This window comes from Ascaphus truei, chromosome 7 (assembly GCF_040206685.1).
Source record: "Ascaphus truei isolate aAscTru1 chromosome 7, aAscTru1.hap1, whole genome shotgun sequence".
NCBI lineage: Eukaryota > Metazoa > Chordata > Amphibia > Anura > Ascaphidae > Ascaphus > Ascaphus truei.
This window is the reverse complement of record NC_134489.1, coordinates 76,635,262-76,661,315: the sequence shown is the minus strand read 5'-3', so window position 1 is coordinate 76,661,315 and position 26,054 is coordinate 76,635,262. Positions and strand designations below refer to the sequence as shown.

Sequence of the window (26,054 nt, the reverse complement as noted above, 5' to 3'; positions counted from 1 at the left end):
TACAACATAGGGGCTATGTAGCAAAGTCTCCCGGCTGCAAAACTGCACCATATTTACTAAAGCAAAAAATTCTATTGTATCCTATAGGACCGTACGCCGTCAGACTGTAATACATAACCCCGACCCATTTTCTTTATGTGTTTGTAAATATATCTATATATATATATATATATCTATATCTATATCTATATATATATATATATATATATATATATATATATATACTTAGTTAAGTTATGGTGGGTGAAAAAAGTGACAAAAACCCTCCACAGCAAAGCAAATGGAAATATTATTGTATGCTCATTTGCATGTCTTAGCAGGTCTGCAACCCCGCCTTTCACCATTATCACCCCGCACACAACACTTCCACTGCAGCAAGGGATTCTGGGAAATGACATGCAAATGAGCACACAGTGCCTCCTTTTGCTTCAAAACCATAAACATGGTTCCCTATAGGCTTAAGTTTGCTGCATGGTCACAGCTTTGAGCACAGCCAGGGTTAAGATGCATGTTAATGGTTTTGAAGCAAAAGGTGACACTGTGTGCTCATTTGCATGTCATTTCCCAGAATCCCTTGTTGCAGTGGAAGTGCTGTGTGCTGGATGATAATGGTGAAAGGTGGGGTTGCAGACCTGTCTAAGACATGCAAATGAGCAGTGGTTGACAAATCACCAAAAAATCTACTCGCCAAACAAAAAAATCTACTCGCCACCTAGTACCACACGTGTGCTGCTTGGGCCAATAGGAGCTCGCCACGATGTTAAATCCACTCGCCCGGGGCGTGCAAATGTATAGGTTTGTCGAACACTGCAAATGAGCATACAGTAATATATCCATTTGCTATATATATGAGCTGGATATCTTCGGTTGTCGCACTATTCTAATAAAGTGTTACACAAGAGACTTTAGCACAATACACAGTTTATTTGCAGGTTGCAAACACACGTTTCAGGAATCTCCCTTGCTCAGGTGCAATATTTACATCTAAAATCTTCGTCCTGACATATATATATATGAGCATACATATAATGAGCATACAGTAATATTTCCATTTGATATATATATATATATATATATATATATATATATATATATATATATATGGAAGCACTGTATGCTGGGGATAATTGTGAAAGGCAGGGTTGCAGACCTGCCTAAGACATGTGAATGTGCTCACAAGTTATCTTTTTATTTGCTATATGCAATACGGTGGATGTTTCCTGTTGCCTTTTTCATCCACCATAATATAAAACGTGTATATATATATATATATATATATATATATCACCTCTATGCTGACGACACACAAATATACTTTTCAACACCTGACCTTACACCTGCTATACAGACCAAAGTTTCTGAATGTCTCTCTGCTATATCATCCTGGATGGCCCTCCGTCGCCTTAAACTCAACATGGCTAAAACAGAGCTCCTCATACTTCCTCCCAAACCTGGCCCTACTACCTCCTTCCACATTACTGTTGGAACTACGATCATCCACCCAGTAGCCCAAGCACGCTGCCTAGGTGTCACACTCGACTCCTCTCTCACATTCGCCCCTCACATTCAAAACATTTCTAAAACTTGTCGCTTTTTCCTCCGCAATATAACAAAGATACGCCCTTTCCTCTGTTGCTCGACTGCTAAAACTCTGACTCAGGCCCTCATTCTCTCCCATCTTGATTACTGTAACCTCCTGCTGTCCGGCCTTCCTGCCTCTCACCTGTCTCCCCTACAATCTATCCTAAATGCTGCTGCCAGAATCACTCTACTCTTTCCTAGAACTGTCTCAGCATCTCCCCTCCTGAAATCCCTCTCCTGGCTTCCAATCAAATCCCACATCTCACACTCCATTCTTCTCCTCACTTTTAAAGCTTTACACTCTTCTGCCCCTCCTTACATCTCAGCCCTAATTTCTCGCTATGCACCACCCCGACTCTTGCGTTCTGCTCAAGGATGTCTTCTTTCTACCCCCTTTTTATCTAAAGCCCTCTCCCGCCTTAAACCTTTTTCACTGACTGCCCCACACCTCTGGAATGCCCTTCCCCTCAGTACCCGACTAGCACCCTCTCTATCCACCTTAAGACACACTTGCTTAAAGAAGCATATGAATAGCACTGTGGATATTCCGAACACATGATACATAAAGCTTGGCCTCCTGCAGACGCACTTACCAGAACTCCCTCCTCCTGTCTCTGTACGTTCTCCCTACCTACCAATTAGATTGTAAGCTCCTCGGGGCAGGGACTCCTCTTCCTTAATGTCTAAAGCACTTATTCCCATGATCTGTTATTTATATTATCTGTTATTTATTCGATTACCACATGTATTACTACTGTGAAGCGCTATGTACATTAATGGCGCTATATAAATAAAGACATACAATACAATACAATATATATATATAATTACATTTATATCTGATATACCCTAGATGAATTAAAAGAAATATTGGTATATTTCTGGGAGTCTTGATTACTCATTGTCAGACCTCAGTGACCTTTGGAATGACACAGGATGTGAAGGAGTGAAGGAAGGGAGGAGAGAAGGGATGAAAATGTGATACCAAAAGGATAGAGAGCAGCTGGGTTACCAAAATAGGACGTGACATTCCCTCCCCCTTGCAAAACAAGTGTATTCCATTCCAATTCCCTGAGTGCAGCTGATTCCAAAGATGGTCAACCAGGAGGCGCTGTATCCAATGGTATCAGCCTGTGAAAGACTATCAGAAGCCAACCTCCCTTTCCCATCTGCATTCACATTAACACTTCATAGCCCTTGGAGGTGAACTCAGTATTTAGCAGGTAAACCCATGATCTTTGCTACGACTACAGCTACACTAATGTTGCAAATGTAGATGTTTTGCATAGAGACTGCGTTTGACCGAACAAGAACGGGACGAGATGTTCCTGTTAAACAAAGCAAGTGCCAAAGGAAGCGGACCCTGCAATCCACCAGCATTGACACTCAGGGCAGCACTGATTCCCAACAGACAAAGGGATGAAGGGATGAAGTGAGTTTACAAATGCAGGCGAGGGGATACTGTACAGTATGTTAGCAGAATAGACCCATTAGATTTTTACACATCTAGTATTTGTACCCAGTTTGACTTGTATGGGGAATCCTCCGTTCACATAATGTACAAATGCAACCACAGCATTACAAACCCTGCTCTTTGAAGAAAATACTGTACCAGATCTTAAATTAGGAGGTCTGCGTTTAGTGAGAGGAACTGTCTATGTATAAAGTATGAGGCAAGGCTAGCACTATGCCCCACCTGTACAATGAGATGAGATAAAGATAATGTAGGAAGCATGTGGATGCTATCATTAGGGAGTGAAGTATAGCACTTTGCAGGAAATGATCTCCTGTGCATTTGCATGCCTGTTTTTATCCATTGCTGAAAGCTTTGTGCTGCACCTGAAGGCAGTCTGTGCATAGTGGCTCTGTGCCATGGTGTTGATGGGAGGGATACAGGCTGACAGCTCACTGGTGACTGCTGCTAATCCGAATAGTTGCTAAGGAAGGCGTCTTGGAATTGATGGTAATGGATTCACAATTATTTATATCGTTGTATTTTACTTCTTTAACCACAGTCTCTTGCAGCAATAACACAAACGGCTGAGGCTTTGCACCATCATAGTCTTTAACTGTACTTATTATAAAGTACTGTTAGCTGCAGAAGGAAACGCAGATTGAGAACTGGTTGGGTACATATTATATTGTAAGGGTTTTTTGTTTGTTTTTGCCTACAGCTTGATTGTTTTAAAAACATTAGTTAGCCAACAAAAGAATTCCATTAACCTAGTTTATTGTTACCAGTTCAGATTGTTGTAGGATGAATTATTACAGTACATTCACCAATGCATTAATAAACATGACTTTTGTGCCGCATGGGTTACCTATTTAAATGTACTTGTCTGTAACTGAACAATGCAGTTACTACAGTACTTTCTTACAATATTTAGCCTTATGTGTATCACTCTTGTTTTTGCAGCAATGTCACTGAAAGACCAAGAGGAGTATTGCTTTATATATAATGACCCTACTCACCATGTGGATATCCTGGAATCTTTTCGAACATTTTACAAGGAAGGTCTGTTCACAGATGTCACCTTGGTGAGTTCTTCAGGGAAGTTTTTTCACTGTCACAAAGCTGCCCTGGCTGCCTCTAGCAACTACTTCAAGGTGATGTTCACAGCAGATATGAAGGAGAAGTCTAAAAATCAGATCAAACTTTCAGGTATTGATCACATCATCCTAGATTCACTACTAAACTACACATACACTGCACAGATCGGGATCACAGCAAGAAATGTACAAAGTCTTCTCCAAGCTTCTGATCAGCTCCACTTTGTCTCAGTTAAAGACGCTTGTGAGCAGTTCCTGGTGAGACACCTCGATGTTGACAACTGCTTGGGGATGCATTCATTTGCAGAATTTCATGTTTGTTCAGACTTAGAAAAGGAGTCAAGGAGGATCGTTGTTTCCAGATTTGAAGAAGTGTGGACACAAGATGAATTTGTAGAAATCAGCCTTAAGAAACTGCTGTACATTTTCTCCCAAGAGAACCTCAATGTTTGGAAAGAAGAGGCATTACTGAGACCACTCATTAGATGGCTAGCCCACGATTCCAGGAAACGCATAGGATATATTTTTGAGCTATTAAGATGCATTAAAATCGACATTGATGATAATTACTTGAGATCATCTTTGGAGTTGCAAAAGAAACCCATACTTAATGAAAATAAGTTACAGTCTTTGCTATACTACTCATTAAGAACCCAAACAAAAGAGATTTCCAAAAGGTCAACAGCAAACATGTTTGTGATTGGAGGATACTATTGGCACCCATTATCAGAAGTGCATGTATGGGATCCAGTAAGCAACAATTGGATCCAAGGATCAGATATGCCAGATCACACGAGAGAAAGCTACAGTTCTACTAGTTTGGGACCAAATATGTATATTACAGGGGGATACAGGACTGATAACATAGAAGCACTAAACACAGTGTGGATTTATAATGCTGAAGCAGATGAGTGGACAGAAGGATGTCCAATGCTCCAAGCAAGGTATTACCACTGTTCAGTTACTTTAAGTGGCTGTGTCTATGTTTTAGGAGGCTATAGAAAAGGGGCCCCTGCACAGGAAGCAGAGTCTTATGATCCACTAAAAAAGAAGTGGGTTCCCATTGCCAACATGATAAAAGGTATGTAACTTATGTCATATAAACATCATACCTATTACTGTATATCATTTGTAGTATTGGTTTGATTTAGGTTAATAATGTTTAACACTTTACATGAAATCATTTCTTAGTATATTCTTCCCATGAGGGACTAGTTTAATAATGTTGTATTTGTCCATTCAGTCAGCTCTGTTTTGATGAGATTTTACCTGAGATATATGTATTGTGCTACATTGCAGCATAGTGGTTCTCATGTTTCTGTGGCTTTCTATAACGCTATCACGACTTTACAGTAAGAACAGAGGTCCAGTGATTGATGGAAGAGACTACCTTCTTGAGCTTAGATTAGAACATGTGGTGATGAAGAACTGGTCCATTTGAAAAACTGGAGATCTGTAGTTAATAGATAAGAAAGCAAATCAGTAGAGGAAGTTCACTAATGCTAAAATAATTGTTGATGACTGGGAAAATGTAGAAACTGAAGTGTTTACAACACTAGATTTGTCATTTTTGATCTTTTTATAGACAACTTTATTATACCCTTTTTATAGACAACTTCATTATATCCTGCCTATTACCCGTCTCTCCTTTAAGCTACCCTAAAGGACGCCTTTTCCTAATGTTACTTTTTATGTCCCAGTATGTGTTATATTATTGTCACCTGTATTACTGCTGTGAAGCGCTATGTACATTGATGGTGCTATATAAATTAAGATATACATACATATACTATACATTGTAGATCACTGCTTTATGCTTTGTACACCAGTACCAAAATACAATATGAAGCTGACCAGTTACAGGTGCAATCCCACACAGTCAGACAGTGGAATATCTTCTGAACTCCAAATGGGGAAGTGTTTGTCAATCAATTATTTTATTTACTCTTATCCCATCCTGTCCTTAAAAGAGAATCAATAAAGTTAAGGGGAGGTGGGGAGACTCTGGCAGTACAAGCACTAGCTAATCACATAATGACATCTGACAAACAAGGAGTACCCAGAGCAAATCAAACCCCTCCCAAGTTTAACTTTAAAAAATAACACATTTCTGTAGAAGGGTATCAATTACCAAGATGAGACACCTTAAACATGTCACTAGAATTAGTTCACGTTAGTCCTAAGAGGGATTGCTCCTTTAAGCTTCTACAGTGAATTATGAGTGCCCATTACATTTGTAATCTATTCAAAAACTTTGAGAAAAAAAACTAATAAAAGCAAAATTCTATTTTGTTTAACTTCTACTTAGAAATTACATAATGAGAATTCGTTACTAGACAACAAAAACATGATTCCCTTTGAGATAAAACTGTAAGCCATTTTATGCCATCCCACAATACCTAAAATAACAAAAAAAAACAATCCAAGCTGATCTCTCCAGAATCATCTTAGAATCTCTGTACACAGGATAAGATTTTTGGGAAACCTTTTTGCCGCTGAAAGGTCAGATATCAAATAGTTTAAAATGGTACATCATATTTTGTTTGTTTGGTTGTAAATGATGTATCACATTCATCTTCTTGTTTCCAGGAAAGCCCCTCTAGTAGTGAAAAAGGTTTGATTTTTGTTTAAAGCAATAATTACCCTCCCCCCGAGCTGAGATAATCTCAGCCAATGATCCATGGTCCACCGGACTCTGGGGACCCCAAGTTTCTGATTTTCTGTGTGTGGTTTTGACACAACCCCAACACACACACAAAAAAAAGCTGTGTGTGCTGTGCACGCGCATAGTAAGTGAAACTTCTTTGACTTTTGTCACAGAAATTGTATTTGTATTGGTGATGTTTTAATTAAAAATCAAAATACAATTTCATTGACAAAACGCAAATAAATTTGACTTAGAACATGCGTACACATCCCTTGTATTTGCACTAAGCGTGAATTCCTCGTGTGTGCGTGACTGTGTGTGTGTGCGTGACTGTGTGTGTGTGCGTGTGACTGTGTGTGTGCGTGTGACTGTGTGACTGTGCGTGTGACTGTGCGACTGTGCGTGTGACTGTGCGACTGTGCGTGTGACTGTGCGTGTTACTGTGTGACTGTGTGTGACTGTGCGCGTGACAGTGCGTGTGCACGCGACTGACTGTGCGCGCGACTGACTGTGCGTGTGACTGTGTGTGTGTGCGTGTGACTGTGTGTGTGTGCGTGACCATGTGCGTGTGTGTGTGACCGTGTGCGTGCGTGTGACCGTGTGACGTATGCGCAGCCCCCCTGCACCTCACACATCCCCCTAACCTATTCACAGTCAGTGTGTGTATGTCAGTCAGTGTGTGTGTATGTCAGTCAGTGTGTGTGTATGTGTCAGTGTGTGTGCATGTGTGTCAGTCAGTGTGTGTGTATGTGTGTCAGTCAGTGTGTGTGTGTGTATGTGTGTCAGTCAGTGTGTGTGTGTGTATGTGTGTCAGTCAGTGTGTGTGTCTGTGTGTGTATATATGTATGTGTGTGTGTCTGTCACTGTATGTGTGTCTCTCTTTCTGTGTCCTGCCCCCTCTCTCCTGACTCCTCCCCCCCCCCCCCCTCACAGACAGGCAGAGCTGCGGACTCGCGGCGGCTCTGCTTGAGACTCTCCTCCCTCCCCCCCCCCCTCACAGACAGGCAGAGCTGCGGACCCGCGGCGGCTCTGCCTGAGACTCTCCTCCTTCCCCCCCCCTCACAGACAGGCAGAGCTGCGGACCCGCGGCGGCTCTGCCTGAGACTCTCCTCCCCCCCCCCCCCCTCACAGACAGGCAGAGCTGCGGACCCGCGGCGGCTCTGCTTGAGACTCCTACTCCCCTCACAGACAGGCAGAGCTGCGGACCCGCGGCGGCTCTGCCTGAGTCTCTCCTCGCCCCCCCCCACCCCCCGGCGAGACGCGGCCACACCGGGCACCGGGCAGATACCTAATAAAGGCCCCCCCCCTCCGGAAGTGCTGCGTGGGCAGAGGCAGTGTCGGCGGGGAAGGGGGGCAGCGTGTCATCGTCAGCGGGAGCTGGCTTGGTGCTGTGGGGAACGCAGCTCACTCTACCCCCCCCCCCCCCGTTCCATGCCTCGGCCGAGGGAGGTCAGCAGGAGTGGCGGCAATTAAATTTTGAGGGCTGCCGCCGCCGCATGTCAGCGGGTGGGGGGAGCAGAGCTCGTTATGAGCTGCGGCGGCGGATACCCTCCATGATCCCTGGGCTCCTCTCCTCGACCCCGGCGGCGCTGAGTCAGCGGGACGCAGGAAAGCGGAGGTAGGGAGGAGAGAGGCTGCGCAGCATGTCAGCGGCCGTTAGGAGCGGCGGCTATCGCCGCCGCATATGTCATGGTGTGTGGGGGGTGTGGGGCTGGGTGGGGTGTGGGGGGTGATTAGGAGCGGCGCCGGCGGCTATCGCCGCCGCCGCCGCATCTGATTTGTGGAGCGGGTGTGATGTCAGTGTTGGGGTCGGGCTGAGCCAGAACACAGCCCGGCCTCAACTGCCAGCACTGACGTCACATCCGTTTCATTTCTGTCTCCACAATTCTTTTTTGCCCCATCACGAATGAGGTGCCACTAAGGAAGTTTCACTTCAAAAACCTCAGCAGAATATTGCCATTGGGTTACCAATGAGGTTTCAACTTTTGATTGGTCTCGGGAGCTGCCCTGAAACCTTTGGCCATTTGTGTCGGGAAAAAACAATTGTCAGGGTAGGCCAACTCCAGTCCTCAAGGGCCACTAACAGATCAGGTTTTAAGGATATCCCTGCTTCAGCACAGGTCGCTCAGTCAGAATGACTGAGCCACAGATTGAGCCATTTGTGCTGAAGCAGGGATATCCCTAATACGTGGGCTGTTTTGTTGACCTTCAGGACTAGAGTTGCCACCCCTGCATTAAATGATCAGGAACCACAGATCAACTACAAGAGATTCCTAAATTCAGGAAAGCTGGAGAAAAAAATAGCCAGGAGACAGAACTGCTTTTTTAAAAATGGTACTGTTATTCTATTTTGTTAAGAATCGTCTACAAATATAATAAGATCTTAATAGCATTTGTTATAAGCAATAGTATATGGCAGGCATTGGGGAAAGAGCTGTGCAATTTATGGGGTTCCGTGCGGGGTACATATCAAGCCACATGCAGGCGTCATACGGTCCTTAACCGTTTTCGCTTTCCAAGGGACCAGAAACGCATTGCAGGTCAGTTTGTTGCAGGCCTCTCTGCCAGTGAAAGGGTTAAAGTGTCATTTTAGCATTTTGTCTATGTATCAAACACATTTACATGAATAAATTCACGCAATACAAACCCATTTAAGAAGTCGTACGTAGTGCCGCTGTGACACAAATAAGACTCTAATGAAAGCATGACTAGCTTTATTGGCATACATACCCCTAATGAGGTTATAATCATTTAAAAAACCTGACGCATAATGTTAATTCTGCATGTTGTTTTTCTATATTAAACTATCTTTACTGTAATCATTTTCTTTCTTGGGCCACTACCTGTTTTGCATAAAGTATGTGTAACATATATATATATTGCATTGCAGAATAAAGCTATTAGCGTAAATGAACATTATATTTTACACAGGTGTTGGAAATGCCACAGCCTGCGTTTTGCGTGATGTCATTTATGTGAGTGGTGGGCACTACGGCTACAGAGGAAGTTGCACATATGATAAAATTCAGAGCTATCACGCCGATATAAATGAATGGAGTGTTCTATCTGTTTGTCCACATCCAGGTAAATATGACATTTCATATACAGAATGCATTCAAGAATGTGAATTTTAATAGGACTTGCAGGAACTGAGGCCCATATTTACTGTGCTATGCCAAAAGATACCTTCTAGTACTGAGACACCTTATGGCCCATGAAAGGGGTGTTTCACTAAGGGCCATTGCAGAATAATACCTGATTCGGCGTTAATGATCATTAACTTGAATTGCAGTTTAAGACAGTTTGGGTGCCTTAAACCAGGGGTGCGCGAAGTGGGGGGCGTGAGATTTGCTATGGTTACAGAGGCTCCCACACTCTTCTCCAAGGCATTTAAATTAAGTGCCGCGGGAGGCGCGAGGCTTCTGTAAATCTCCTTTACCTGGTCTGAACTGCCTCTTCGGTGACGCGTCGCCATGACAATGCGGCGGGGTCAAATGGCAACATGTTGCCATGCCAACAAGGAGTCACGTGACGTCATGACGTCATATGACGCTGCAAAGCTCAGAGCCAGTAAGGGAAGGGAGCTGCGAGCAGTGGGGAAAGCTGACAGGGGGGTTGGGGGGGGGGGGGGCGCAAACAGAAAAGTGTGCTCACCCCTGCCTTAAACAGCAACGGAACTAAGTGTTAGATCCAGGGTGTTAAACTTTAGCACGCCTGTACTATTAAAATGAATGGGTGTAAAGGCATGCTAAAGCTTAGCACCGTTTGTTGGATCTGGGCCTTAGTGAGGTGTCTTATGACATAGCACCATTTGGTGAATGTAAACTTTCATGTTAAAGTCTTTTGATTACAAAAAAAATGGGTCAAATCTGTGCAAAGAAAACAAAAAATAATCCAAATGAAAGCAATGACATTTTGCTCAATATTCTGTTTCCTTGCAGCAGAAGCTCCCTAGCTTTGCAGTGGGAGAATCTGATAAATGATCTCACATAAGTGCCTCAGAATGTTGCTTCTTTTCTGATACAACTTTATGTTCTACAAATGTAACCTCGGATTTGAATGTGTTCACAATCCAGTTGTGGATTAACTGTTGCCACATTATTGCTAATTTGAAAATGTAATGTTTAATTTGCAACAATTTTAAAGTGGCGGCACTCGCTCTACAATAACAGTTATGCTTGTCAGATTAGCATTGTTTTTAAATGCATAAAAATGGGCAGTTTTCTAAAGTAAAATGTCATATAATTTGTTCCGATTACACTATGATTGCTATATTGAAAACAATTATTTCCTTGCCACATTGTGGTTGTATAGAATCATGTGTAGAACCACCAGAAAACGAATTAGGATATCAAGCATTGCTGTGGGCAAATCGTTGTAAAAATATAGATTATGTTTCAATCCCCATAACTCCAAATTAAATTGCGCGACTCTCACTGCTCTGGAATAACCCCTACAGACGGCGTCACCAAGCTCCTCCTCTCCTAAGGGGTTAAGGTTTTTAGGGTAGGGAATTAGGGTAAGGGGGTTTAGGATAAAGGGTTTATGGCAGGGGTTTAGGATAAAGGGCTTAGGATAAGGTATTATAGGGTAAGGGGTTAAGGTTTTAAGGGTAAGGGGTAGTGTTTATCATTAGGGGTTACGATTAGGGTTTTTTAGGGTAAGGAGTAAGGTTATGGGCTTAACATGGCGGAGAAATGGCTGGTGGCGAGATGTCCCTGAGACGAGGTGAGTGGTGGCGACAAAATGTCCTTGAACAAACAATCCCTGTATAGAAGATCTTAGAATAGAGGAGTTTGTTGTAACCAGAAATTATAAGTTTAGATATACCTCTTAATAATAATACATAATGCAAAAACTCCGGCGCTTATAATATCAACAGTTTACCCCAGTCCAATGGGGTAAACTGTTGATATTATAAGCGCCGGGGTTTTTGCATTATGTATTATTGATATCTGTATACGAATTTGTGAGTAATTTGTTAGGTAGGAACCCCACGGCAGCTCTACCAATCACTCACTCAGTTTTTGGTCACATCCACCACATATTTCATTTAATTTTATTTGTATTTATCACATTTAATGGTCATAGCGCTGAGCTATAGGGTATTAGTTAGCCACATTAATTCCCTTAGATATACCTCTTGCTTTACTATACATTTGTATTTACTGTACATAATGTCACAGAATCAGGGATCATGTACAATGTTATAGCTAAAAAGCCCATCCATTTTATTTTTCTTGCTAATTGTTTTTCACGTTTGCCCTGTTGTTAGGAAGACTTCATTTATTATACTGATCATAAATGAAGCAATTGGACAAGTTTACACTGCTTTGCAGAGCACCAAATATCTGAAGGTAAAAAGTAGTCTAAAAGTCCTCTTAACAGGCAAAAAAAGTGTCCCATATTTACTATAAATTGATTTGGTTTGTTGCGTTGGAAGAGGAATACCAGCTTTACTTAAAACACACTTCTTTGGCTCATTTGCATGTAATTAAAATACTTATGCTGCAAAGAACATCTGTTCTAAAAGAAACCCCAGGAAAACCTTTTATTTATTTATTTATAAAATGTTTTATAAACATTTGGAAAATTGGCTGTGAAAACGCCAGCAAAATCTCATGCAATTTAGCAATATGCACTAATTTTTCATGCTTGTACATGACCCCCATGGGTTCATAACCCTCAATGAGAATCTGGTGCAGGATAAAGGGGATTAAGTATGTATTTATGTATGTATGTCTTTATTTATATAGCGCCATTAATGTACATAGCGCTTCACAGTAGTAATAAACGTGACAATCATCTTCAACAAAGGAAAGTGCATTTCTTTGTAATATTGCGAAGGAAAAAGTGACAGGTTTTAGATACGTTTTCAATGTGAGCGCAGAATGTGAGAGAAGAGTCGAGTGTGATCCCTAGGCAGTGTGCTTGGGCTACTGGGTGAATGATAGTACTTCCAATAGTAATGTGGAAGGAGGTAATAGGGCCAGGTTTGGGAGGAAGTATGAGGAGCTCTGTTTTTGCCATGTTAAGTTTAAGTCTGCGGAGGACCATCCAGGATGATATCGCAGAGACACATTCAGAAACTTTGTGCTGTACAGCAGGTGTAAGGTCAGGGGTTGAAAAGTAAATGTGTGTGTTGTCAGCATAGAGGTGATATTTAAACCCAAGAGATGTGATTAGGTCACCTAGAGAAAGTGTGTACAGAGAAAAGAGGTCTCTGGACACAGCCTTGGGGTACCCCCATAGAGAGATCGATAGAGGAGGAGATGTTAGCAGAAGAGACACTGAAAGTACGATGGAAGAGGTAAGAGGCGATCCAGGATAGAGCTTTGTTACAAATACCAAGAGTATGGAGAATGTGATGGAGAAGAGGGTGGTCTACGGTATCAAATGCTGCAGAGAGGTCAAGTAATATGAGCAGAGTGTAATGACCCCTGTCTTTGGCAGCATGGAGGTCATTAGTTATTTTAGTGAGGGCTGTTTCAGTCGAGTGAGCAGTGCAGAAGCCAGATTGCAGAGGGTCTAGGAGAGAATAGGTGTTGAGAAAATGGAGCGAGAGAATACAAGACATTTAAGGAGTTTAGAGAGACAAAAGGCAGGAGGGAAACAGGTCGATAGTTAGAAAGACAGGTAGGGTCAAGCTTGCTGTTTTTGAATACTGGTATAACTGTTGCATGTTTGAAGGAGGAGGGAAAGGAACCAGAGTAGAGGGAGGAGTTAAAAATGTGTGTAAGCGTAGAGATTATAGTAGGAGCAAGAGGTTTTAGGAGCTGGAAGGGAATGGGGTCAAGAGGGCAAGTGGTATTGGGAGAAGAGAAGATCAACAGTGACACATTCTTCTCTGAGACAGCGGAAAACGAGTCAAGGAAGGCAGGAGGAGAGTTAGGAAGAGGTGTAGGATGGTAGGAGGAAACAGAGGGGATGTTCTGACGTATGGATTTCACTTTTTCCTTAAAATAGTCAGCAAAATCCTGAAGTGAGATGGAGGAAGAAGAAGAGACAGCAGAGGGTGGTCTGAGTAGAGAGTCAAAGACAGAGAAGAGTTGGCATGGGTTATACTTGTGCTTGTTGATTAGTGGAGAAAAGTAGGTTTGTTTAGCCTGAGAAAGGGCAGAGTTGAAGCAGGATAGCATAAATTTGTAGTGAAGGAAGTCTGCCAAAGTTTGAGATGTCCTCCAGAGGCGTTCAAAGGAACGCAGCATGCGATTAAGTGGATTTAAATATATGCTTTATCATAATCCCTATGATTTAATAAGAATCTATATACTTTTGGGGGGAGGGGAAACAATAAACCTAAGATCTGATTTCTACATTAACTCGCTTTAATAAAAAGAAAAATAATTATAATTAATGACAGAAATAGTTAAAATGTCTGCAGATCATTTGCGAACATAATCTTCTTATTGCATCATTAAGTTACTGCTGCCAGGATTTGCTGAGCCAATCCTTAGAACATATGAGGTCGTCTTGCTGCTTAATCAGACCTCATGGTTTACTTGCTTTTAATATTATAGGTTAATATTTTCTTAGTTTAGCCCCATCAGTGCTGTGGTGGGATGCCATTTATTAAAGTTTAGCTGATGAATTTGAGACGGGGCACCGAGAGGAGTATGTACTGTCAGATTATCAGAAGAGCTCCCAGTCCATACGTACTAACATCTGTAGAAAGCTATCTATGGTAAGCGAAGTTTAAGCAATTCCCTATGAGGAAACAAAGGATACATCTAGAATTAAAGATGGGATCTGGATTTATTTACCAAAGTACTCTGCATTGCAATCAATGGGATTTTCCCACTGATAAATCTGGTGCTAATTGTACCCCACTTTTGCAGGAGGGAGACCTTGATATATAACCTAAATGTAATTGTGCATTGTGCTCCTGCTTGTGATTTACAAATTAAAAGCATCTGAGGCTCATATTCAGTAAGATCAAATTAATAAATTGGGGATAAAACATTCTCCACCACAGAGAAGCAGTTCCACATCTTACTGAATAAGGTTCTTTGGGGCCTATTCAGTAAAATCCCAATCCAGCGCTATCGCACGAAAAGCATCAATGGGGATTGTGTGTTAGCCCTGAAATCGGCAATATCGCAGTTTACTGAATAAACCCCTTATCCCTCTGCTAAAAAAAAACATGACTAATGTCCCTATCCAGAATATTGTGAAGTCGGTGCTTCCCCCTGCTGGAGAAGAGATCATCTCCATTTAAATAAATGGGATTAATATCTTCTCCCGGACTGAAAAGTAGCGTCATATAATATTGAGCAGGGCCCATGTCTGAATAAACAAAATGTAGCTCACCTCCTAGTGGATTTATTTTGTATGCATGTATATATATATGTCTGTGAGTGGTTTCTCTGGCTTTGCATATAATCCCATGCTGTACTTAAAAGCTGTGTTAACAGCGAGCATTAGTTTATAAGGGTTCCATGTAAAAATGGTTTTCAGGCAAAAGGTGACACGGTGGGCTCATTTGCATATAATTTCCCAGTATCCCTTGCTGCAGTGGAAGCACTGTATACTAGGTGATAATGGTGAAAGGCAGGGTTGTAGACCTGTCTAAGACATGTGAATGTGCTCACAAGCGATTTTTTTATTTGCTATATGCTATATGGTGGAGGTTTCTTGTTGCCTTCTTCACCCACCATAACTTAAAATGTTTATGGTATATATATATGTATATATAGATAGATGTAGAGGTATCTGTACCATGTAAGACACACACACACGCACACACGAAGAGATCCATGTATCTCGAAAGCTCGCACAAATAAAAGCATTTAGTTAGCCAAAGGACGGTATCGTCTATTCGTTTTTGATTTTATATATATATTTTTTTACATTTTCTACTGCACTTTTGCATTCCAAAATGTATTGCAAAAAGGGAAGGTGATGATCTTTTCAAAAAGTGTTATATTTTGTAGGCGTCACAGGATGCAGAGTGATATCGTATAAAATATCAGTGCTTTTTATTCTTTTTTCTAAAATTAGATCATTTCTTTTTTTTCAAGAGTATGGATTGTGTTCCATCGCACTACAAAACAAGCTTTACTTTGTTGGAGGACAGACCACAACTACTGACTGCTATGACCTGGAAAACAATATATGGACAGAGATGTCCCCAACAATGGAACGGAGAATGGAGTGTGGAGCGGTCATCATGAATGGATTTATTTATATCACAGGGGGTTACTCCTATTCTAAAGGCACCTACCTGCAGAGTATCGAGAAATACAATCCTGAAGCTGACAAGTGGGAGCTAGTGGGAAATCTTCCCAGTCCTATGCGTTCACATGGTTGTGTTTGTATGTACAATGTATAGTAAAACATTTAAAGTATTCTGTTTAAGACTAGGGTAATAACCTAACATCTGCAGCGAAATAGTTACAATAGAATTTAGGAAAAGCTGAAACCATAAATATCTGCACCAGATTAATCAAAGAAAACAAAAATGTTGGTTTCTATTGAAATTATTGTTCTTTTTCTGATGCAGTATTGTTGTACCAGTTTTGCAGCTAGTAGAGTCTGATAAATAGCATATGTGGTATAATGTGCTTATCACCTAAAAAGCATAAGATCTCTAATTGTTTTGTAAACCGTAGAATTCACTAATGGAAACAATAGGGGTCGTTTATGAAAATCTTCCTGCTGCAAAACTTGGGCCAGGCAGGTACAAACATTCTACGGAACAAGTCAGGATACCTTTTCATTGATTATTTTTGCACAAGTTTTGCTGCTGGGGAACGTTGAATAAACAAACCAAAAAGTTTGAAATTCAGATATAAAAGCTACTTTTTCCATTTTTAGGGCACATGCGAAAAGTTTACCAATTTGCTTGAAATGTTGCTGGTTTTCCCAGTGCAATTTAGTAAGGGTTTTCCTAATGTTCTATCATTCAGATCACATGCTGTGCACTGTATTACTGTGCACCTGCAGGGTTTTTTATTGCATGCAAATTACCAAATGTGTGTGTTTATGCAAATATGATGGGCCTTGGTGATACCACCAAGTCTCAAGTAGCTTCATTCGCAACCAAAATAACAAATAAAGCCTTCCCAAAACTAAGGCAAATTTACAAGAAAACTAATTGGAGACAACCTTTACAGGGGCAGTCCCAAATAGCAATACATACAACAATTTTGTGTAATTTGCTGTGTTAGAAAGTTAAATTAAATAATTAAATTAGTCATAAAGTAAAACATTTAGTACCCCGTAACAATTAATATTATTTTTTGTCAGCTGAATTCATTAATCACTTTACAAACACCAGAAAATACAATTTACATGTAGATTGGGGGATAGACAAACAGATGAGATACAGATGGTAACATTGAGCCAACGCATTTGTATTCATTTAAAAATACATTTTTGTTTTTACTTTTGTTTTAAATAACCATTCCCCTACTTATTAAACATGCCACTACCACTGATTCACTTTATGAGGGACTGCCTGTTATCTACAGTGTGTGCTGCGATAAGTAAAGGAGCAATCCAAGACGGCAAACTTTTGTTCATTTTTTTTATATAGCAGTGAAGCCAGGGGTCTCCGGAGCTGAACCCCGATAATTTCAGCTCTTGGGATACTTACCTCCGAACTAGGTGCCTGTAGCACTCCGGCTGAGCAAGCAGGGCTTTAAAGTTTAAAGCTCCTGTGTCACATGAGCCAATTGGAAGCTGCACCGATGACGGTGCAGCTTCCTATTGGCCCGCAGGACTCAAAGACTTTCAACAGCAGATATATTGTGAACCCTAGCAGCCGAGGTGAGTGGCTACCGGCACCTAATTCGGAGGTAAGAATCTCTGGGAGCAGGGGGTCCTGAAATGAATGGGGTTCAGCTCCGGAGACCCCATGATTCAATGCTATATTACAATTTTTAAAAAAAATAGCAAAAAAATCTGACAGCTTGGATTGCCTCTTTAAAACAAAACTCACCACACATGTATTTATTGGTTACATGCACGCTTTATATACCTGTATGAAACTTGTCAATGTGCTCACAAGTGACATGATTTATTATATAAAAAATTTGTGCAAATCTATTTTACAAAGTGACATTTGTGTTAGTGTTATACAACTCTACAGTATGTAAGAGTACATTATCAACCTGCAGGGTTTTAGAAGATCATACAGTATGTATTATGATAAAAATCAGAATGAAAGAAAAACAGCATTAAAAACCATAAAATAGTTAAAGGAGAGAATGTCAATTTTGTAATGTTAACATTGTATATAATCTTTCAAAAATATTGTGCAATTTTTATTTCTAGGTTTTAGTATATATGAATTCTAGTTGAGTTCATTTTTAAAGTTCTTAGGTGTTTGTTTATAGTTGTATATATTGATTGAATTACTTTTTTTTTTTATTCGTGATTGTATATTTTTCTATCAGTTTGTAGACAATAATAAAAGATAAAAATAGAAATAATAAGAAGTGAATGAGTAGTGTTGTAGTCCTTAATCCAGGGGGCTCAGCTCCAGTCCTCAAGCCCCCCCAATAGGTCAGGTTTTCAGAATATCCCTGCTTCAGCACAAGTGGCTCAATCAGTCCCTACTGCAGCAGTCAATGACTGGGATATCCTGAAAACCTGACCTGTTGGGGGTCTTGAGGATTTGACTGAGCTGAACACCTCTGCCTTAATCTGATCTGTAAAAACTGTTAATCTGGTCTGGACACTTAGAGGGTCATTTATCAAATTTTTTCAGTTGAAAAACTGGGGCAACATTAAAGAGACTTTTGTAGCTTTGCACCAGTTTAGCCCCAGACTTGCAGCCCAGAGACTTTCATAAATACCCCCTCCAGCCCCTTGATTGTACATAATATGTACCTATCTTGCACTGAAGCAGCAATCACACATGGGAACTTTTTTTTTTTAATCTTCACCCCGTTTTCCAGAAAGATTTTTTTTTAAACCCTGGTTTGGACACCAAAAAACTACAAATACGGTCTTGAGAAAGGGCATAGTGCCCGAAACGCGTTGGTGGACTTGTGCTGTGGCTCAGGGGGGACAATTAGTCCATCTTTTTTATGCAATAAATAACTTTTGCTGCTGCAACCGTGAGCTCCCTTCTGTTTTTTCTGGCAGTGCACTGCCATTTTCCCTACTTGTTCCTGCTGCCTACCTGGGAGATTGCACGCCTATCAAATCATCTACTGTCTGCTTTATGGGTCGCTGTACCCTGTTTTTCTCCTTATATGGGACTTTGGTCTGTACTAATCATTAATGGTGCCGTTGGCATTAAGTACTAGTCCCCTAACCCTATTAGGGCAACATTATTGTACACCCAGTACATTGAAAGGAGTTAATTTCAACTGCAGTTTATTACAATACTGTACAAGGACTTGTTCTTCTGATGCACTGGCGTTCTATATACTTCACCCGCTGCTGCAGCCTGGCTTCCACTGCTACCTATTCCGCCGTCAGCGTTGGACAGTGGGCCTGTCCCTGGAAGGCGGGTCCAATATCCCCATCCACCGCCAGGAGCAGTGCTGGACCTTAGACCTTCCCAGCCCCTATCCCCCAAAGGTAAAGTGTGTGTCTGTCTCTGTGGTGGGGGGTGGGAGCTGTATCCGTGTCTCTGTGGGGGGTGGGGGGTCTGTGTTTTGTGTCTGTGAGGGGGGGCTGTGTGTGTTGCGGGGAGCTGTGTGTGTGTTGCGGGGGAGCTGTGTGTGTCTGTGATTCATGGGGGAGAGGTGTGTGTGAGGAGGAGGGCATTGAGTGAGCAAAAGAGAGGGTGTAAGAGAGGTGGAGGAGTGAGAGGGGGGAGAGTGGGGTAAGAGATAGAGAGGGGGAAGAAAGAGGAGGGTGGAGTGAGTGAGTGAGAGTTGTGTGAGAGAGTAAGGAGTGCGTGAGAAAGGGGGTGCGTGAGTGAGAGATGATTAATAAATAATTTTGTATTTTGTTCTGGTTTGTCACTTTAAAAATATGGTCACCTTAATGAGACTCGAAGGGAGATGTGCCACCGCTACCAACAGTATTATCACTATTCCTATAACAAGCTGAAAATCTTTTTTTGCTGAAATGAAAGCAAAAGCCTCTTTCTATCACTGTCAGGGAAGCTTAAGAATCATAATGTCCAAAACTATGACATTCCACTTGTAGTGGCGCCGTAGTCCTTGTAATTCCCTACGTTTTTATAGTTAGGTAGGAAACCAGCATTTACAGTTCAAATCCCACTTAGGAAGCTTGTTTCATGTTTGGAAAAATATTTAAATGCAATCTTTTTTTGCTGATTGTTCCAATTTGTTATTTGCTAAAAGCTGCTTTATAACTGTGCCGTGATCATTTTAACTTAAGACTACTGCTGTCGAGTCCCTCTCTTAGGTACCAGCTTACTTAGGCTCTAATAAAGCAATATTTCTTAGTATGCTTGAAACAAGTAAGTTTCCAGCCTAAATGTGCAATATACACAGTACTACTATGTGGTACTTCAGAAGTTTATTGGGCTGAAGGAGTGGCTCAGAGCATCCACTCTGACAACAATTACACTGAGTTTGAAGTAGGGGAGTCTGGTTCAAATCGGTGTGAACTTCTTGTGAGATTGGTCAAGTCACGTAATCTCCCTGTGCCACAGACACCCAAAGAAATAAATAGATTGTAACCTCCACATGGCAGGGACTTGACCCGGCAAAAAAAATAAATATATTTACAGCAATGTGTAGACTGCCAGCGCTGTACAAGAAAAAATTTCTGTTTAATATGAATTGGTATATACTTAAAGATACACACACGATACAATCCCACTAAAAAAGAAACCTTTTTGAGATCAATTTTTTGAAGTGAAACTTCTTTAGTGGCACCTCATTCGTAATGGGACAAAATGGATTGTGGGGACAGAAAATGAAACGGATGTGACGTCAAAGTGCTGACGACAAAGTGCTGGCAGTTGAGGCCGGGCTGTGTTCTGGCAAATCACACACACACATTGACTGACACACATACACACACATACACACACACACATATTGACTGACACACACACACACACACACACACACACACACACACTTACTGACACACACACTAACTGACACACATACACACACACACTGACTGACACACATACACACACACTGACTGACACACATACACACACACTGACACACTGACACACACACATACACTGAGACACTGACACACACACACTGAGACATTGACACACACACACCCACTGACACACACACACACACACTGACTGACACACATACACACGCACGCACACTGTGTGGAGGCGGGCCGCATGCGGCTCGCGGGCCGCGTGTTGTGCAGGCCTGCTTTATATGTTGCTGACAACACACAAAGAAGTTTCACTTACTATGCGCGTGCACAGCACACACAGCTTTTTTTTTTTTGTTTTCTATCCAGTCATTATCATCAGCCGCCAGCTGCTTTATTTAGTTGAAGTTTGTGAGCTTCAACAATTGGTGCAGCAGAAAGAACCCACCCCTTCTCTCACGTACAGGGAGGAATAGGTACGGTTTGTGCGCCCACTTATGACATCCTGTACCTTGGCTGGTGGGAGAAGATAGTTGTGTTTGCAGATGACATGGACGAATACACTCAATATATCAACCTTTGGGGTCGATGGTCGATATATTGATGACATCCTTATTTTGTGGCTGGGCCCAAGGGATGCCCTTCTGAATTTATTAATGTACTTAATTCCAATGAACTCAATTTAAAACTCGCCAGCGAGATTCAAAAAGATTCCATTAACTTTCTGGATATCACCATCTATAGAGATAGTGACGGCAATTTACTCACGACCTTTCGTAAAGACTGCAACAAACAGTCTTTTGCAATTTAACACACACCATCCGCCACATCTAGTGCAAAATATTCCTGTAGTGCACGACAACTGAAATGTTTGAAGAACTGGCACTAGAACTGTAATCCCGCTTCTTAGAGAGGGCGTATAGTTCATCATGCATCAAAAGGGCAAATAATAGAGCAAGAATAGCCAGTAAGCAGGATCTATTGTCATCCAATAAACACAAACACAAATAATCCAAAACGATTAAATTTATTGGGAATTACAACAACCGGTGGTCTCAGATCTCAGGAATTATTCAGAAGCATTGGCATCTTCTGCTGGCAGACGAGGACCTCTGTCCAGTATTAAAACCAAGACCGACAATGGTCAGCAGAAGAGCGAGGAATATAAAGATTCTGCTCGTTCACAGCCACTATACTACACCAACAACTAAGACGTGGCTGGCAAGCAGACCCAAGGGATCATTTAAATGTGAGAACTGCAAAGCGTGCGGTTTTATGTTACCGGCGAAGAGGTTTGACAACTGGAACAATTTGAAAGAATACGAAATTGGGACCTTTATTAATTTTATCACCACTGGCATGATCTACATGGCCTCCTGTGATTGCGGTAAGAAGTACATGGGCAAGACCCGTTGTCAGTTAAGACGTCGGGTCTTGGAACACATAGGTTCGTCCACAACCACCTGGAAACCCCACTAGCAAGGCACATCAATGAGGCCCATGATGGCAATATGCAGGGATTAAAGTTCTTTGGAATAGATCACCTTAACATCGGTCAGAGAAAGGGAGGCTGGGATCGGATCCTCCTGCTGAGGGAATGCAGGTTGATCTATGACCGGCAAACCCTAGCCCCTAAACGTCTTAGTGAGGGTTTTTTATATACATTTCTGTAGCACGCCTGCCGTTCACACAGATGTTTTTATTCCTCCTCTTACTATTTACTACTGTATCTGTATTTGTAGTTTTCTAACATTCAGTATTATGTCCTTTGCTCTCTCTCTAACCTCATTACGCCGCTCACTACTGACTAGCGCTAGAAATTATACAGCCTTATTGTCTGACCCACTGCCCATGCCCCAAATTTGCATAAGGAATGCAAACTGCTGATTGGACGGTTACTAGCCAATCACGCAGTGAGAACTAGCCAAGCCTTCATTTCAATCACGTTACTCCTGATTGGTGGGTGCTCTGACAGGCCAATCTGTAACGTGCATCGTAGAGGATCATAACTGCGCATTCTACCTACATCCCTTGACAAAGCGCCTATGCGAAACGGCCGTCGGGATAGCTGCTCATTTCCACGGGTACTTTGATACTGCTGACAGCACATTCTCCTCCTCACCATACCTAGAGAAGGAACTTCCTTTACTCACTGATCACCTGGCTATTCGTATTGTGATGCCACACCGCAAGTATACTTATGGGCACTACGCATATCAATTATATTGCTGCCTTTCTAGGTAGCACACAAACCATCTATGTTATCTGGGACCAGTTATCTGAGACTGATTTAAACTTTTGATTTAATCTTGGGGGAAACTATTTAGACTACTGTAAGGTGCTAAGTGAGTTGACTCTATTCTCCTTTACTATGGGTCATAAATAGACCCCAAGTATGTTTTGCACTGTAAGCACTCACCGTCAATATCTATATATGCTATTGCAGTAAGTGGAACAGTGCCCGCCATCCATTTTTGGACCAGGCATTTATCATCGTTACCATAGCCTCAAGTCTACCATAAAACCAAGATCCAACCATTGGATATACGCCACTCGTCTCTCCGGTAGGAATTAGGGTGGTCAATACACTGAGACTGACAATTCGGCTCCTAATATTATGGTTATCTGACTTGGGAATTTGTATGTATTCCTCTGCAGTAGAGGTGTGTGTGCATACCCTAGAGATTGCTACAGCATATATATATGCTATCTAGTACCAATACAGTTTTTAGCCCCGAGTATTAACTTGCTATAATTTGGACCTAAGCAATATATAGGCATCCTTTCTCTATATGCACCAGCAGCTGTGGTTGTATACTACAGCCTTTGCATATTTATTCCTTACCAGTACAGAGTTAATAGCCATGTTAAATACTATTATACTGTTGATTGCAGGTTAATATAGTTACAATTGTAGCGTGGTCGTGGGAGGAGGGAGTTGGATTAGAAACTCCCTTCCTCCTAGTAATCTCAACCCCTATTCGTCGGGCTCTTTTAGCCACTTGTTATCTAAGAGGTATTGGTCATCGACTGTGGGTGTGCTGTTCATTAGAAGCTCTTTGTTGCACCAGGGGTATTTTAATTCCCAATATTGTATTAATATTGTAATATTAAAGATTTTTAATATATATATATATATATATATATATCATATCATCTCCTATCAGAGTCCCGTCGCTTCATTCAATTACACTGCTACCAATTATATTTCCTTGAGTGAAATTGAGTGCTGATACTAGCCGATACTAGTGATCACTGGATTACTGGCCCATCTGGACCAAGTGTCACCCAGTTAGTTTTTGTTGTAATCACTATGTGGAACGTCATCTCCACCCACTGGAATGTTAGTGAGCCAGGAAGACAAAGGACTTTGAATCCACAGCTACTTTCAATCTGAACCCCTTCAGTGTACATCTGCGTTGCACAAAAGGCGGACAGCCTATGGTGCAGTCGAAGGGTAGCTAAACGGTCTGACCTGTTTGCTGCCATTCGCTGATGTTTGGTGATGTTAAAGCTTCTCTATTTCAATCTGAAACTCACCGGCCCTTTTATCCCCTGTATCCAATTTTCCAACTCTCTCTGTCCATCTATGTGAATTGACTGTATAACCCTGTTCATTTAATTTTACCATGTATTGTTATAGCTTTATGCCCAGGACATACTTGCAAACGAGAGGTAACTCTCAATGTATTACTTCCTGGTAAAACATTTTATAAATAATATAGTTATATTATTATAATTATAGCCATCACAGCTCGGAGCACAAAAATAAAATCAGACCCTGTACACCTCTGATTCCTATGAAGCTCCCAGGTCCGAGGCGATTAAATGTTCCTGGGCAGGGCAAAGGGGAAGTACAAAAACGATTGATCCTTTCTCTGAAGGCCCAGACTCTGATAGAGGTACTCAATGTTATGGGATCCTAAACAAGACAAAGAGCCGTACCATGGATAGAAGAAAATAAAGCTAGAAATATTATTTATGGCTCATTTGATTGAACATTATTTCAATGTATGTTCCATACCTTACAACTGTACCTATTTAGCATATAGTGTACCGGTTTGCATGTCCCATACCTATTAACCTTCTTTGGGTACAGTTTTTACACCCCGTACCTACTAACCTTTGTTGGGTAGTTTTACATCCTGCCCCTATTAACCTTCTTTACGTAGAGTTGGAGAGTAGTGATATACCGTGTACCCGGAAATTACCCGGACCCGGCACAAGGGGACTGGAACCCGGTGCCGGGTAATTCCCGTTCTGCTCTGCTCCCTCTGTGCTCCTCTTGGAGAACGGCAGGAGAGCAGCAGAAGACTTACCTGCAGCCATTGGCGGAGGGTGAGGACGACCGCGGCAAAGGGTGAGGAGGACCACAGCGACATCCTGGTGGCGGATGGAACAGCTGAAGACATCCTTCAGGCGGTGGCAGCAGAGGATGTCATTCTTCAGCCGGTGTGAGCAGTGGAAGACATCCTTCACAGCCGGTGCCGGAGGGAGCAGAAGAACATGTGATTGGAGCAGGAGTTACTATTGGACAGCCGTGGAGGAGCTGCACCGGAAGTTGTACGTTGCGCTCCTCCCCGGCTGTTCAATAGTAACGCTCCTGCTCCCGTCACATGTTCCTCTGCTCCACCGGTACCGGCTGTGAAGAATGTCTTCCGCTGCTCACACCGGCTAAAGAATGTCTTCCGCTGATCCGACAGGCTGAAGCATGTCTTCCGCTACTCCCCCTGCCACCAGGATGTCGCTGTGGTCCAACTCACCCTCCGCCGCCGGCTGCAGGGAAGTCAAAACTAACCGGCCGGGTACCCGGATACCTGGCCGGGTAATCCCGGGTACCCGCATTTTTAGGACCCGGTGCAACACTATTGGAGTCTGTGTTATTATAATAATAATGTTTTATCTTGTATAGCGCTTACAGTGTACGACGTACTGTACATACAATAATACAGGCAAAGGTCGCTGGCCTGTAGAGCATACACATTTGTTTTGGTGCCTGAGACACAGGGAGATACAATTACCTGCCCAAGGTAAACTGACACAAACACAGACCTGCAAATTAGGATATAAGCCCAGCACACAAGTATTATCATACTGTGGCCCTGAAGATAGTTAGCAGCGGGTATGGAGAAGGTGTTACATGGTCGAGCACTTCAAGTGTTTGACACTCCTCGTTGCTAGGAAACAACCGATGCCTTCACCATTTCGCTGCCAGGGATTCCCCCCTCTACCTCACTGGAGTGAAGTACTCGCGAGGCCGGCGCGCTGTGCA

General features: G+C 42.0%; 1 protein-coding gene and 1 long non-coding RNA gene across 4 annotated transcripts; one reads left to right on the top strand and one right to left on the bottom strand.

The window, feature by feature from the left end:
- The first annotated feature begins 2,645 nt into the window (after nucleotides 1–2,645).
- KLHL23 (kelch like family member 23) lies at nucleotides 2,646–18,797 on the top strand. Of its 3 annotated transcripts, none has more exons than XM_075609115.1 (4): nucleotides 2,646–2,804; nucleotides 3,998–5,212; nucleotides 9,710–9,862; nucleotides 15,799–18,797. In XM_075609115.1, the coding sequence occupies exons 2-4, from the start codon at nucleotides 4,000–4,002 to the stop codon at nucleotides 16,107–16,109; spliced, it is 1,677 nt and encodes a 558-aa protein (XP_075465230.1). In that variant the 5' UTR covers nucleotides 2,646–2,804; nucleotides 3,998–3,999; the 3' UTR covers nucleotides 16,110–18,797. The 3 variants fall into 3 exon arrangements, with proteins under 3 accessions (XP_075465230.1, XP_075465229.1, XP_075465231.1); XM_075609114.1 differs by having other exon boundaries at nucleotides 2,646–3,013; XM_075609116.1 differs by lacking the exon at nucleotides 2,646–2,804 and adding an exon at nucleotides 3,044–3,544.
- On the bottom strand, nucleotides 3,278–26,033 carry LOC142499576 (uncharacterized). Its single transcript, XR_012802699.1, has 4 exons — nucleotides 25,835–26,033; nucleotides 5,401–5,584; nucleotides 4,054–4,219; nucleotides 3,278–3,676 (listed from the first exon to the last, which is right to left on the bottom strand). It is a non-coding gene; the product is annotated as an uncharacterized LOC142499576 (long non-coding RNA).
- Nucleotides 26,034–26,054: the final 21 nt, after the last annotated feature.